The sequence below is a fragment of the Cynocephalus volans genome, chromosome X, assembly GCF_027409185.1.
Source record: "Cynocephalus volans isolate mCynVol1 chromosome X, mCynVol1.pri, whole genome shotgun sequence".
Lineage (NCBI taxonomy): Eukaryota > Metazoa > Chordata > Mammalia > Dermoptera > Cynocephalidae > Cynocephalus > Cynocephalus volans.
The window spans coordinates 53,387,961-53,401,814 of NC_084478.1; the positions used below are offsets into that span (position 1 = coordinate 53,387,961).

The following is a 13,854-nucleotide window of genomic DNA, read 5'->3' on the forward strand; positions in this document are numbered from 1 at the left end:
TTGTCTATTTGCAGATGACATGATACTATATATAGAAAAACCTAAAGACTCTATCAAAAAACTCCCAGAGGTGGTTAATAACTTCAGTAACATTGCAGGGCACAAAATAAATGCCCCCAAATCAGTTGCATTTATATACTCAAATAATGAACTAACAGAAAGAGAAATAAAGAAAGTAAGCCCATTTTAAGTTCATGAAGAACTTAAAATATCTAGGGATCAGTTTAACCAAGGAGGTGAAAGACCTCTACAAAGAGAACCACAGATCACTACTGAAAGAAATTAAAGAATACAGGAAAGGATGGAAAGATATTCCATGCTCCTGGATTGGAAGAATCAACATTGTGAAAATGTCTATACTACCCAAAGCGATCTACAGATTCAGTGCAATCCCCATCAAAATACCAATAACATTCTTCACAGAAGTGGAACAAACAATCTTAACTTTCATATGGAACAACAACAAAAAAAAGACCACGAATAGCCAAAGCAATTCTGAGGAAAAAAAATAAAGCTAGAGGCATAACACTACCTGATTTCAAGTTATACTACAAAGCTATTGTAACCAAAACTGCATGGTCCTGGCATAACAATAGACACTCAGACCAGTGGAGCAGAATTGAGAACCCAGAAATCACCCCTCAGGTTTACAGCCATCTGATATTGGACAAAGGCAGCAGAAGTGTACATTGAGGAAAAGACTGCCTCTTCAACAACTGGTGCTGGGAAAATTGTATATCCGTAAGCAGAAGAATGAATGTAGATATGTATCTCTCACCATACACTAAAATCAACTCAAAATGGATTAAGGCCTCAAGTATAAGACCTGAAAACGTAAAATTACTAAGGGAAAATATATGTGAAACACTTCAGCAACGAGGTCTGTGCCCAGACTTTGTGAACGTGAGCCCCAAAGCACAAGCACCAAAACAAAAAATAAACAAATGGGACTATAGCAAACTACAAAGCTTCTTCACAGCAAAGGAAACAATCGACAGACTGAAATGACAACCTATGTTCTGGGAGAAAGTTTTTGCTGACTATGTATCTGACAAGGGATTAATATCCACAATATCCAAGGAACTCAAGCAATTACACAGTAAAATAACAAATAACCTAATTTAAAAATGGGCAAAAGAGCTGAATAGATATTTTTCAAAGGAAGACATACAGATGGCCAACAGGTACATGAAAAAATGCTCAACATCACTAGTCATCAGGGAAATGCAAATTAAAACTACATCGATATACCACCTCACCCCAGTTAGACTGGCTATAATAAAAATTGGTGAATAACAAATGCTGGCCAGGGTGTGGAGAGAAGGGAACACTCCTACCCTGTTGTGGGATTGTAAATCAGTACAACCACTATGCAAAACAACATGGAAGTTTCTCAAACAACTACAGGTAGATCTTCCGTACGATCCAGCAATCTCACTTCTGGGTATATACCCAGAGCAATGGAAATCATCATGTAGAAGAGATACCTGCACTCCCATGTTCATCACAGCTCTGTTTACAATAGCCAAGGAATTGAACCAACCTAAATGTCCGTCCATGGATGATTAGATAAGGAAAGTGTGGTATATATACAGCATGGAATAGTACTCTGTCATAAAAAAGAAAGAAATAGTCCCATTTGCAAAAACATGGATGAGCCTGGAGAAACTTATGTTGAGTGAAATAAGCAAAGCACAGAGGGATATATACCACATGTACTCACTCATAAGTGGGAGCTAAGAGAAAGAAGGAAGGAAGGAAAGACCACAGTCGTGCATTGGTCTTGCAGAGGGAGACAGTATTCCTTGAGTTACAAAGTGGAGTCAGGGGTTGTGGGGAAAATATAATAATTAGGTCAGGCTCCCTCAACTCAGGTCCAGTTGGGCATGGTACAGCACATTTCTTTGTAAACAAGTTCTGTGGGGTTGGAGTTAGTGCGCATGTGCACCCATGTATCTTTTTAGTTTGCTGCTATTGTGTGTTCTGCAATTTGTGAAGCAGAGTTGGCCGGTAGAGCTCAGGCCTAAAAATAGAGCATGTTTATTCTGCTGGCAGCTGCTCAGTTTTTTTGTTTTTATTTTTGTTTTTTGTTTGTTTGTTTGTTTGTTTTGGACTTTGCCGGTAGCAGTTGAGTTTCTGAGTTTCTCTTTGGACTGCCTAGGTATTATATGTGTGCATGTTGTCTTTCTTCAACCAAAGCTCCAAGGACCTTTTTGCTGGTTACCTAGCTCATAGACCTTCATGTGAAGGGCTTGTGAACGGCTCGAGGGGTCTGTGAGCTCTATACTCAGCCCTAGCTCTTCAGGGGTGATGAAGTTTGGATTTTTTTGTCCTCCCAGAATTCATGTGGATATTTGATCCCTAATGTGGCAGTGTTGGAAACTGATTAATTCATGGGGGGCAGATCCCTCATGAATGGATTAATGTTCTCCCTGAGGGGGGGTGGGGGGTGATGAGGGTCCTGAATGAGATCTCACTCTATTAGTTCCCATGAGAGCTGGTTGTTCAAAAGACCCTGGCACCTCCCCCCTCTCTCCGTTACTTCCTCTTGCCATGTGATCTGCTTGTACCCACTGGCTGCCTGCCACTTTTCTTGATGAGTAGAAGCAGCCTGAGGCCCATGCCAGATGCAGCTGTCCCAGAATTGTAAGCCAAATAAACCTCTGTTCTTTATAAATTACCCAGTCTTGGATAGTTCTGTTATAGCAACAGAAAATGGACTAATATAGATGAGAAAGGGGGAGGGGGAGTGAGGTTGTGTAGAATTGGGTGGGAGACATGGGGTACAAATGCAATTTCCAGTAATGTGTACGCTGCCAGTATGAACTTGGCCTTCACATCATGGGCACAAGGTGTGACAATCAGCTTTGTATCTCATGAATATTCACAGTAAACAAAATAAAAATAAAATAAAAACCCACATTCCACAAAAAAAAAAAGAAAAGAAACACAAGTTTTTGTTAAAAATTTTCAAAGCTGATTCAGATATCATGAGTTAATTCATAAGATTTTCAAAAAGAGCTTAATATGGAATGCACTGAATACTGAACTCTACCTGAGAATTTGATTTCCTCTCTGTAAAAGGGACCAAGTTTTGTTAGAATATGGGTCTGCTCTTAATGAGATATTATAAAAGGCCACTCTTCAAATGCATTAGCTTCTTGTGCTGCTGTAACAAATTACCAAAACCTCGGTGACTTTTAAAATGCACACACTTATTTGCCTACTGTTCTGGAGTTCAGAAGTCAAAAATCAGTTTCAATGGGCTACGCTCTTTGTAATCTGCCCCTAAAGCAGAGATTCCATATCTCAGCAGAAAAGCTTTCAACACATTTTTCTCACTTTATCATTCCCCTGATTATTGTCTTTAAAATAAAAGAAAAAATAAAAGTTGTATGTTTTTTAATGTTTATTAATATTTATTGTATTTCCACTTCAAGTAACAGGTAGCTAAGCTACAACCATTCATGTTTTCAGGCTTTCATAATCCTATCTTAAGTGTTCCCATGTCCGGACGATTTTCACTTTGCCTTCCACAGATGGAATCCTAAATGAGAAATAAAACAAAATTATACTTCAAATCATACTTTTCACTTAAAACTCTCTCTGAGATTTTCCATTATGCCCTAGAAAGTCACAAAAAATCATTTTGTCACCATATAATAAGACAGGTGGTAAAAACAGATTTATTGTGTAGACTACTATATATCAGTTACACAGAAATTGTCTAATTCAAAGAGAAATTCAGATTGCACTAGGTTAAATTTGAATAGGGAAACTATTATTAACATAAATATTTTAGAAATTGTCACGTATGGGAAGGCTCAAAATAAGTGAGTATCCTCACTGTCCGTTATATATTTCTACTTAATACAGTGCTGGTGGTACATTCCCTGATGATATTAGTCAACAACACTAGAGAGTTATAAGGCATAATTTCAATCATTATATGTAAAAGTTTGGTTGCAATTTGATGATGTTAATTTGCATCTACTACTCCATACTTTACTGAAAATAGGCTAAATCATTACTCTTACAGACACTTTGACAAAAATTCCTTTTCCGACTTTGTAATTTTCTTCCTTTGTGCATGACAGAAAGAAGTAATTTTACCTTCAGTTTCATATGCCCTCCCAAAGGCTTTTCACTTCCTTAACACATTATTTTACTTGAATTTTATTAAAGGAATTTATTTTTTTAATTGAAACAAATTGATTGTACATATTTATGGGGTACAGAGTTATATTTCAATATATGTTATACAATGTCTGATGATCAAATCAGAGCAGTTAGGACACTCACCATCACAGAACTTTGTCATTTCATTGTGATGAGACATTTGAGTTCCTCTCTTCTAGCCACTTGATAACATACAATATATTATGGATAATTATGGATGCCTAGCACTACAGTACACCACAAGAACTTATTTTTCCTATCTAGCTATAATTTGGTGTCCATATATTACTGATAATAAGTTAACCACAGCCATTATAAGCCTCTGTTTCCTCCAGATTGCTACTGGATTTACACTGATGCTTCCCTAAAGACCCTACAATCAGCCACAGGCCAGAAACTTTCTCTTCAACAAAAGGACTGTCTCACAGCCCTGTGAAAAAGGCCAGCACCTCAGGTACTTCAATGAACAGGTTCTTGGGTGCAGGCTTCTCATGCCATCACATAACCACCTTTTAGGATGATGTCAGTGGACAGAGCCAGCATTTCCAGAGCCCTTTATCTTAGATCATTTGAGTTCATGACATAGTTTAACACAGTATCCAGCAGAACAAGACCTAGATTTGCAAAGTCCAAAGATGTGTACTCTAAAATCAGTCCTTTTCTCCTAACCTGTCTGGCCTTCCCCAAATAAAACGCAGGTGAAAGTTCCTGAGAGTTGCTGTTGAGTACCTTCCTAGAAATCCAAGAGACCCTAATACCTCACTATTAAAGACTTTGGCTTCATTTTCCCAGAGGAGAACATTAAACACTTTCTATCACGAGGCTCTTTTCTCAGGATAGAGTAGAGGAAGGAGCATCAACTCCAGTTAGGAGGGCTGGGCTCTCATCTCCGCCGTGCTACATACTCACCATGTGACCAGGAGTGATCTGAGCAACATCTCTGGGCCTCAGTGGCCACACTTGTAAAATGGAAACTCTAAAAAAAGTCCTGCCCTCTGAACCCCATTTGCCCACTTTCAGTAGAAATCATTTCTTAGGAAAAAATCCTAGTCTGGTTATTGTATACCTTGAGCAGATCTGTGAAATAATTTTCCCCTTCCTCACTTTACAGCAGTGAAATCTGAGAGGCCCCCAAGTCAACTACACTACAGGAGACCAGAACCTGGTTCTCCTCCATCTCCTTTCACTATTTTGCCCCTTCATGTCATGAAGAGTCCCTTCTTTTCATCCTACATTTCAGAACCCAAATATCCAATAGCCACAGTATCTAACCTGCCTCCCTGCTGCTAACAGCTTTTCTTCGGTAGATTTTGCTTTAACAGAATAAGTTTAGAATTATTTTCTTGACATTTATTCTAGAATATTAAGAAAAGCAAATCTCCATTGACACACAACTCCAACACTGAATAAGGCAGAAGTACCCACACAGAGAAAACACTACTGAGTCTACCCAGAACCAATACTAATACACCCTACTCAACAATCAATATAAAACACATCTATGGGAGGAAATCTCTCTCCTCAAAGCCCACTTCAGAGTAATAGGAAGAGCAACTGCTCAACTGGATGACCAGAAATCAACATAGAGAGACTAGAAACATGAAAAAAAAAGGACATATGACACCACCAAAGTAATACAATAATTCTAAAGTACCAGACCCATAGAGCAGGAAACCCTTGAAATGACTGAGAAGGAATGTTGAGTGAATCTTAAACGAACTTAGTGAGATACAGAAAGACTTAGTTAGACAAGACAATGAAAGAAGAAAAACAATCCAGGACTTGAAGGATGAAATTTACCAAGAGATAAATTCCATAAAAAATAATGCAGCAGATCCCCTGGAACTGAAAGACTCAATGAAATAAAAACTACAGTTGAGAGTATAAGCAGCAGGAACTTCTGATCTTGAGGACAGTCTTTTTGAAACAACCCCAGCAAACCTAAAAAAGAAAATAGAATTTTTTAAAAATGAAGAGGATCTGAGAGATAGCAGATCAACTTAAGCGCACACACATTCGAATATCATGGTTTGTTCCAGATGGGGGGGAGACAGGAAAAGGCATTGAAAATATATTCAATGATACAATCATGGAAAACTTCCCAGGTATTGGTAGAGATATAGAATTCCAGATCCAAGAAGCTCAAAGGTCCCTGAGCAGATTCAACCCCAAAAGGTCCTCTCCAAGTCAAACTGTCGAAAGTCAAAGACAAAGAGAGAATTCTAAAAACAGCAAGAGGAAAGCATCAAGTCACCTATAAGGGAAGCCCCATCAGGCTAACAGCAGACTTCTCAACAGAAACTCCACAGGCCAGAAGAGATTGGGATGATACATTCAAAGTAGCATAAGAAAAAACCTGCCAACCAAGAATACTTTACCCAGCAAGGCTATCCTTCAGAAATGAAGGGGAAATAGTGTATTTCCCAGAAAACCAGAAGCTGCAGTTTACCATCACACAACCAGCTCTACAAGAAATCCTTAAGGAAGTCCTGCACCTGGAGCCTAAAAACCAATGATCACCACCACGAATACACTAGAAAGAACGAACACCACTGGTAGAACAGATATGCAAATGAGAGGAGAAAGAAACTATACTATATCACCTCAAAAAAAAAAAAAAAAGAAAAGAAAAGAAAACTGAAGACAAACAATAAAATGGAAAGAAAGGAACAAAAGATATTCAAATCTACCATAGGAAAAGCAATTAAGTGACAGATGTAAGACAGAGCCTCTCAATAACAACACTAAATCTAAATGTATTAAGTTCCCCACTCAAAAGACACAAACTGGCTGAGATTGTATTAAAAAGCTAGACTAGACCCAATATACGCTGTCTTCAAGAGACTCATCTCACTGGTAAAGAGGCATACAGTCTAAGAGTGAAGGGAAGTTAAAAGATACACCATGCAAACGGAAACCAAACATGAGCGAGAGTGTCTATTCTTATATCTGATAAGACAGACTAAACCAAAAACCATGAAAAGAGACAAAGAAGGCCATTATATAAGGATAAAGGGATCTATTTAGCAAGAAGACATAACAATCATAAATATATATGCACCCAACACCAGAGCACCAAGATATATAATGCAAATACTATTATACCTAAAGAAAAAGATAGACCCCAATAGGTTAAAAGTTATGGACCTGAGCAAACCTCTCTCAGCACTGGACAAATCATCTAGGCAACAAATCAACAGAGAAACACAAGACTTAAAACTGTACCACACACCTATTAGACTTGGTAGATATCTACAGGACATTTTATTCAACAACTACAGAATATACATTTTTCTCATCAGCACATGGAACATTCTCCAGGATAGACCACATGTTAGGTCACAAATCAAGTCACAACAAATTTAAAAAGAAATTAATATCATTTCAAGTATCTTTTCAGACCACAAAGGATTAAAACTAGAAATCAATAACAAATAAAATTCTGGAAACTATACAAACACATGGAAATTAAACAACATGCTCCTGAACAACCTATGGATCCAAGAAGAAATTAAACAGGAAATCAAAAAATTTCTTGAGACTAATGAAAATAAAGACACATCATTCCAAAACCTGTGGGATACAGCAGAAGCAGTACAAGAGGGAAGTTTATTGCAATAAATGTGTATATCAAAAGAACAGAAAGTTTTCAATTAAACAACCTGATGCTACACCTCAAAGAACTAGAAAAACAAGAACAATCTAACCCCAAAATTAGGAGACAAAAAGAAATAATTAAGATCAGAGCAGAACTAAATGAAATAGAGACCCCAAAAATGATACAAAAGATCAATGAAAAGTAAAAGTGTTTTTTGAGAAGATAAGAAAAATACACAAACCATTAGCAAGGCTAACCTAAAAAAATGGGGAGAGAAGACCCAAATAACAAAAATCAGAAATGAAAGAGGAGACATTACTACTGATACCAAAGAAATAAAAACAACCATTAGAGACTGTTACAAACAACTGTTTGTCAACAAATTTGAAGACCTGGAGGAAATGGACAAATTTTTCGACACACAAATTATGAAGACTGAACTAAAAAGACAGAACACCTGAACAGACCAATAACAAGCAATGAGTTTGAAGCAGTAATCAGCAGCCTCCCAATGAAGAAAGGTCCAGGACTGGGTGTCTTTACTGTTGAATTCTACCAAACTTTTAAGGAGGAATTACTACCAATTCTCTTCAAACTATTCCAAAAATTTTTAAACAGAAGCCATTCTCCCAAACTCATTTTATTAGGCCAGCATCACCTTGATACCAAAACCAGAAAAAAGATACAACAACAAAAAAGAAAGCTACAGGGCAATATCTTTAGTGAACATAGAAGAAAAAATCCTCAAAAAATATTAGCAATCAGAATGCAGCAGCACATTGAAAACATTACACACCATGATCACCTTGATTCATCCCAGAGATGCAAGGATGGTTCAACCCACACAAATCAATAAATGTGATGCACCACATCAACCAAATCAAGGACAAAAACCACATGATTATTTCCATAGATGCAGAAAAACTATTTGACAAAATTCAACATCCCTCATTATAAAGACTCTTAGCAAATTAGGTATAGGAGGACAGTCTCTCAACCCTCTAAAAGCCATATATGACAAACACACTGCCAATATCATCCTGAAAAGCCTTCAGCTTTTCCATTAAGCATAGGAACAAGACAAGGAAGCCCGATATCACCAGTCCTGTTTAACACATATTGGAAGTATGTCAGAGCAATGAGGCAAGAGAAATAATAAACAGCATCCAGACTGGAAAAGATGAAGTCAAACTGTCCCTGTTTGCAGATGACTTGATCCTATATATAGGAAAACCTAATGACTCTCCCAAAAAACTCTTAGAGTTGATAAAGGACTTTCATTGAAGTTGCAGGATATAAAATCAACATGCAAAAATCAGTAGCATTTTTATACTCCAATAATAAACTAGGAGAAAAAGAAATCAGAAAAGCAAGCCCATTTAAAATAGTATCCAAAAAAATTAAATACCTAGGAATTAATTTAACCAAGGAGATAAAAGATCTCTACAACAAGAATTACAAATTACTGCTGAGAGAAAGAGGACACAAAAAGATGGAAAGACATATTCCATGCTCTTGGATTGGAAAAATTAACATTGTGAAAATGTCCATATTCCCCAAAGTGATCCACAGGTTCAATGCAATCCCCTTCAAAATACCAATAACATTCTTCACAGAAATAGAAAAAAAAAACAATCTTAACATTCATATGGAGCAACAAAAGACTCAGAATAGCCAAAGCAATCATGAGCAAAAATAATAAAGCTGGAGGCACAACACTCCCTGACTTCAAGCTATATATTACAAAGCTATAGTAACCAAAACAGCTTGGTACTGGCATAAAAGCAGACACTCAGATCAATGGAATAGAATAGAGAACCCAGAAATCAACCCACATACTTATAGCCAACTGATCTTTGACAAAGGCAACAAGAACATACATTGGGGAAAAGACTGGCTGCCTTCAATAAATGGTGTTGGGAAAACTGGACATCAATATGCAGATGAATGAAACTGAACCTGTACCTCTCACCATATACCAAAATCAACTCAAAGTAGATTAAAGACTTGAATATAAGACCTGACAGAATAAAACTCCTCAAACAAAACATAGATGAAAAACTTCATGATATAGGACTAAGCAAAGACTTTATGAATGTGACCCCAAAAGCACAGGCAACAAAAGAAAAAGTAAACAAATGGTATTATATCAAACTAAAAGGCTTCTGCACAGCAAAAGAAACAATTAACAGCGAAAAAAGACAACCTACAGAATGGGAGAAGATATCTGCAAACTATGCATCTGACAAGGGAATAATATCCAGAATATACAAAGAACTACAACAACTCAACAGTAAGAAAACAAGTAACCCAATTAATAAATGGGCAAATGAGCTGAATAGACATTTCTTTTATGTAGATATATAAATTGGCAATGGACACATGAAAAAATGTTCAACATCACTCAGCATCAGGGAAATGCAAATCAAAACCACACTGAGATATCATCTCACCCCAGTTTTACTGACTATTAACAAAAAGACAGAGAATAACAAATGCTGGCAAGGATGTGGAGAAGGGGTGCCCTCCTCCACTGTTGGTGGAACCGTAAATTAATGCAGCCTTTATGGAAGATGGTATGGAGGTTCCTCAGACAACTACAGATGGAACTGCCATGAGATGCAGTAATTCCACTGCTGGGTATATACCCAGAAGAATGAAAATTATTATGTCAAAGGAACACCTGCACTCCCATGTTTATTGCAGCTCTACTTACAATACCCAAGAGTTGGAATCAACCTAAATGTCCATTGACAGATGAATGGATAAGGAAAATGTGGTATATATTCTCAATGCCATAAAAAGAATGAAATTCTGCATTCACAGCAACATGGACGAACTTAAGAAAATTATTAGTGAAATAAGCCAGGCACAGAAACAGAAAGAAATACCACGTCTTCACTCATAAGTGAGAACTAAATAAAGAAAGAAACAAAGAAACAAAGATAGATAGAAAGGAAGAAAGAATGATCACAACAATACATTGAACTTTTAATAAAAAAGAGGACAGAACTGTGGTTATTAGAGTTGGGACAAGGGGAGTGAGAAATTAGTTAAAGGTCACAGAGATTGATTATGTTTTGTAAACATGAGTATACTAATTACCCTGATTTGATCACCACATATTGTATATATTTATTGACATTCTATTCTGTACCCCACAAATATATATATAATCAATGAAAAGATTTAAAAAGAAGAAAGAAAAATAAAAGCCAATCTCCTACTACCATGAAGAACTTTGAAAGACAAACACTAAAACACTACCAATTTCAGATCCCATTCACATCTTTCCATTAGGTTTAAAATGCAACTCCTAAAAGAATAGAATATAGTAAATTCACTATTCCAGTGTGATGCGACTGTAATTTCAGGACTGGGGCATGGCCACAAACTGCTTGTTACTCATGGGCTCCAACAGGTATGGGAATTGAACACCAGCATTTAAGAACCTTCACAGAAATCTGACTCTGCCACACATTTAAGTGACAGGTTTCATGTCATAGGACAGGGTGTACACCAGGTCTGGGTGTTGTCAAACTCTAGTGATGATTCAAAGGTGAGCTGTACACTAGTCATGCACAATAGCTCCATGTATCAGTTCAAAATTAAATGGAACAAGAAAAACAGAAAAGACAGGCCCTAGGCCAAAGATACTTTGAGGAGTACTGCACAGTCCTAATTCAATAAATGAGAAGAATTAATTTTTCTAAACATTATGGGTTTAGATTTAAATTACAGTGGAAATAATGGACTCAAGTATCTTCAGGAGCCAGGAAGATACTGTGAATGACTGGAAGGGTCAGCAATGGTATATAGTAGGGAAGGGTAAGGACTGTAGCAAACTAGAGACCTGGTCTTATTAGGGAGGCAGGTAATCATTTCTAGTTGACAGCAGTCATGTGTACTCCCAGACATTTTGCTTTCCCAAGAGAAGCCAGAAATTGAACTTTTCAGGTAAAAAGATCTAGATCTTTAATGTTGGCAGCCAATTAATTTTCTTTTAAAAACATCACTGCAGTCCTAACGATCCCATCTGCTGCATGGAGTAGGTATGGGAGCTGCCACTTTGTAATTTGTGCTTTAGGAAAATGATGTATTTAATGTGCCCTCTTTCGAGAATCCTGTTAAAGCAGTCATAAGGGCCTTTTCTAAAGAATCAAGACATCTCCCTCTGGCCATATCCTATAGGATCTTTCACAAACATGGACCAGGGGACCTGGGCCTTCAAAACACTTCTGCTCCCAAAGGATGCTGTCAGTGAGAAGAAAGCCTAGTAACCAGGCCTTGTGTTCATGCCAACACCAAGCCAATGAAACCCTCCATTTCCCCCAGGCACGACGCTTGGGTTCACTTCTTTTCACAGGTGTGTTCTGCCATGCTGACCTGTGTCTGACCCTGCCCTGCCCTGACAGACTTGTGATCACAGACCTGGCTGGCAGCCATCCCCTCCTCAGCCTCTGTCCTTGCCCAATTGGGTTTTAGCTTTCCTTCTCCCAACAGGGCACTGGTCGCCAACGGCGTCCACACCACAGGGCCCAACTAGAGGGAATCCATCCTGACCATCCCCGCCCCCACCCCCGCGTTGTAGAAACACACAGGAGGCCTCAGCTTAGGTGGGTTTGTGCACTCCCTGGGGCCACCATTCTCATCAGGCCTACCTCCCTACCTCCCCTGAGCACAGGGTTCCTTGCACACATGGAAGGGGCTGTGGCAGGTACTACATTAGGCTGCCGCTACGCTGGTCTTGGCCCCCATGTTTGCTGTGAGATCCAAAAGCACTTCTGATCACGAGCTTAAAGGGATAGCAAGGTCTTCCTCCTGATCCTCCCATGGCCTCGGCTATGCAGAGAGCTGGCCAACGGGGACTCATTCAAGCTCAACCTCCCAATGCCAACTTAGATATCAAGCAAAGAGTCTGAAAGAGTCCAGGAAGCCTGGCTTCATCCAGGAGTCACAGTGACCATTAGTGTCAACTGCGACATGGACTGTAAGGAGTCCAACTGACCACACAGAACCACTAACTCGACATGGTTAACCCATCGACTATGCCTTCTCTTGCCTACAATGAATTCTTCAGATGTACCTGCTGGTGAAGTATCCAGGAGATTGTGTTTGGTTCTACAATAAGCCATAGTCATTAGCAATATACACAGTTTTGAAACATACGACAGCTATTTAACCACTACGTGAAGATCTGAGTATACCAATTAATTCTCTGTCATCACCCATCCTAGAAATACTCACTTTTGACTGAAGGACACTGTAATATGAGAAACCCATGTCCTGGACACAAAGGTGCTTCATTTCAGGGAGAGCATGTTGTCACTGTCATGTGATCAGCTGAGGGTGCTGGGGAGAGGCCTGTGTCCTGCTCCTATGAACAGAACAGGAAGACATGAGTTTGGTAAGGCTAAAGGTGCTTCACGGCTCTCTATGAGGAACCACATGTTTTGGAGTGGACATCTGTACAGTGAGGTGTCTGTAAATACGAGGTTCAGTGGGCATCACATGGCAAGAAAGGCTTTTTGGATTTAGATGAGCATATCTTCCAAAGAGCCCTAAGTATACCCGACACTAGTTCCTTCCTTCTTGGGACACTCCTGTGAATCAGTCAAAGGCCGAGCAAGATCCTTCTGATTAGAGAGATGGTGGAAAGGGGCAGTGAGAGTGTATGTCACAAGCAGAAGGAGCAGAGAGGAACCCAGAGTGGGGAATGCCTGGTTCACGCATCCTCCCGTCTTCTTCCTCGGTATGGCACTCTCCCATGTCTACACAAGGCTCAGCAGGAGGTGGTTTCCATAGCCTAAGCATCTGGCCATCGCCTGAGCACCAGGCCCAGTTGCACCTTGGAAAAGGGTGCCTGAGCAACTGGTTTTAGGGGCGGACACTGACGCAGATACTGATTAAGGGCTAGACTATGCCAATCACCGTGAGAAGCAGGAGTTTACAGCAAACATGGCCTTAATTTCTAGGAAAACCTGCCGATGGCGGGTTTCTTATTACTCCATTTACACACAAGCAAACTTGCTCAGACGGAAGAGATGAATGTACAACATCACATGGCCAGAAGGAGG

General features: G+C 38.9%; 1 protein-coding gene across 4 annotated transcripts in view; it reads right to left on the reverse strand.

The window, feature by feature from the left end:
- The window catches only part of LOC134367344 (endoplasmic reticulum membrane adapter protein XK-like), a 68,703-nt gene that overhangs the window by 35,033 nt on the left and 19,816 nt on the right, over positions 1-13,854 (reverse strand). For 2 of the 4 annotated variants that reach the window (XM_063084071.1, XM_063084067.1), the window contains 2 exons: positions 13,025-13,154; positions 6,071-6,120 (listed from right to left, as the gene is read on the reverse strand). The exons of 1 other annotated variant lie outside the window; for it this stretch is intronic. In XM_063084071.1, coding sequence (XP_062940141.1) covers positions 13,117-13,154 — 38 coding nt within the window. In that variant the 3' untranslated portion in view covers positions 6,071-6,120; positions 13,025-13,116. Of the gene's footprint in view, positions 1-3,430; positions 3,548-6,070; positions 6,121-13,024; positions 13,155-13,854 lie in introns of those variants that run through there. One more of the 4 variants, XM_063084066.1, reaches the window with a different exon arrangement.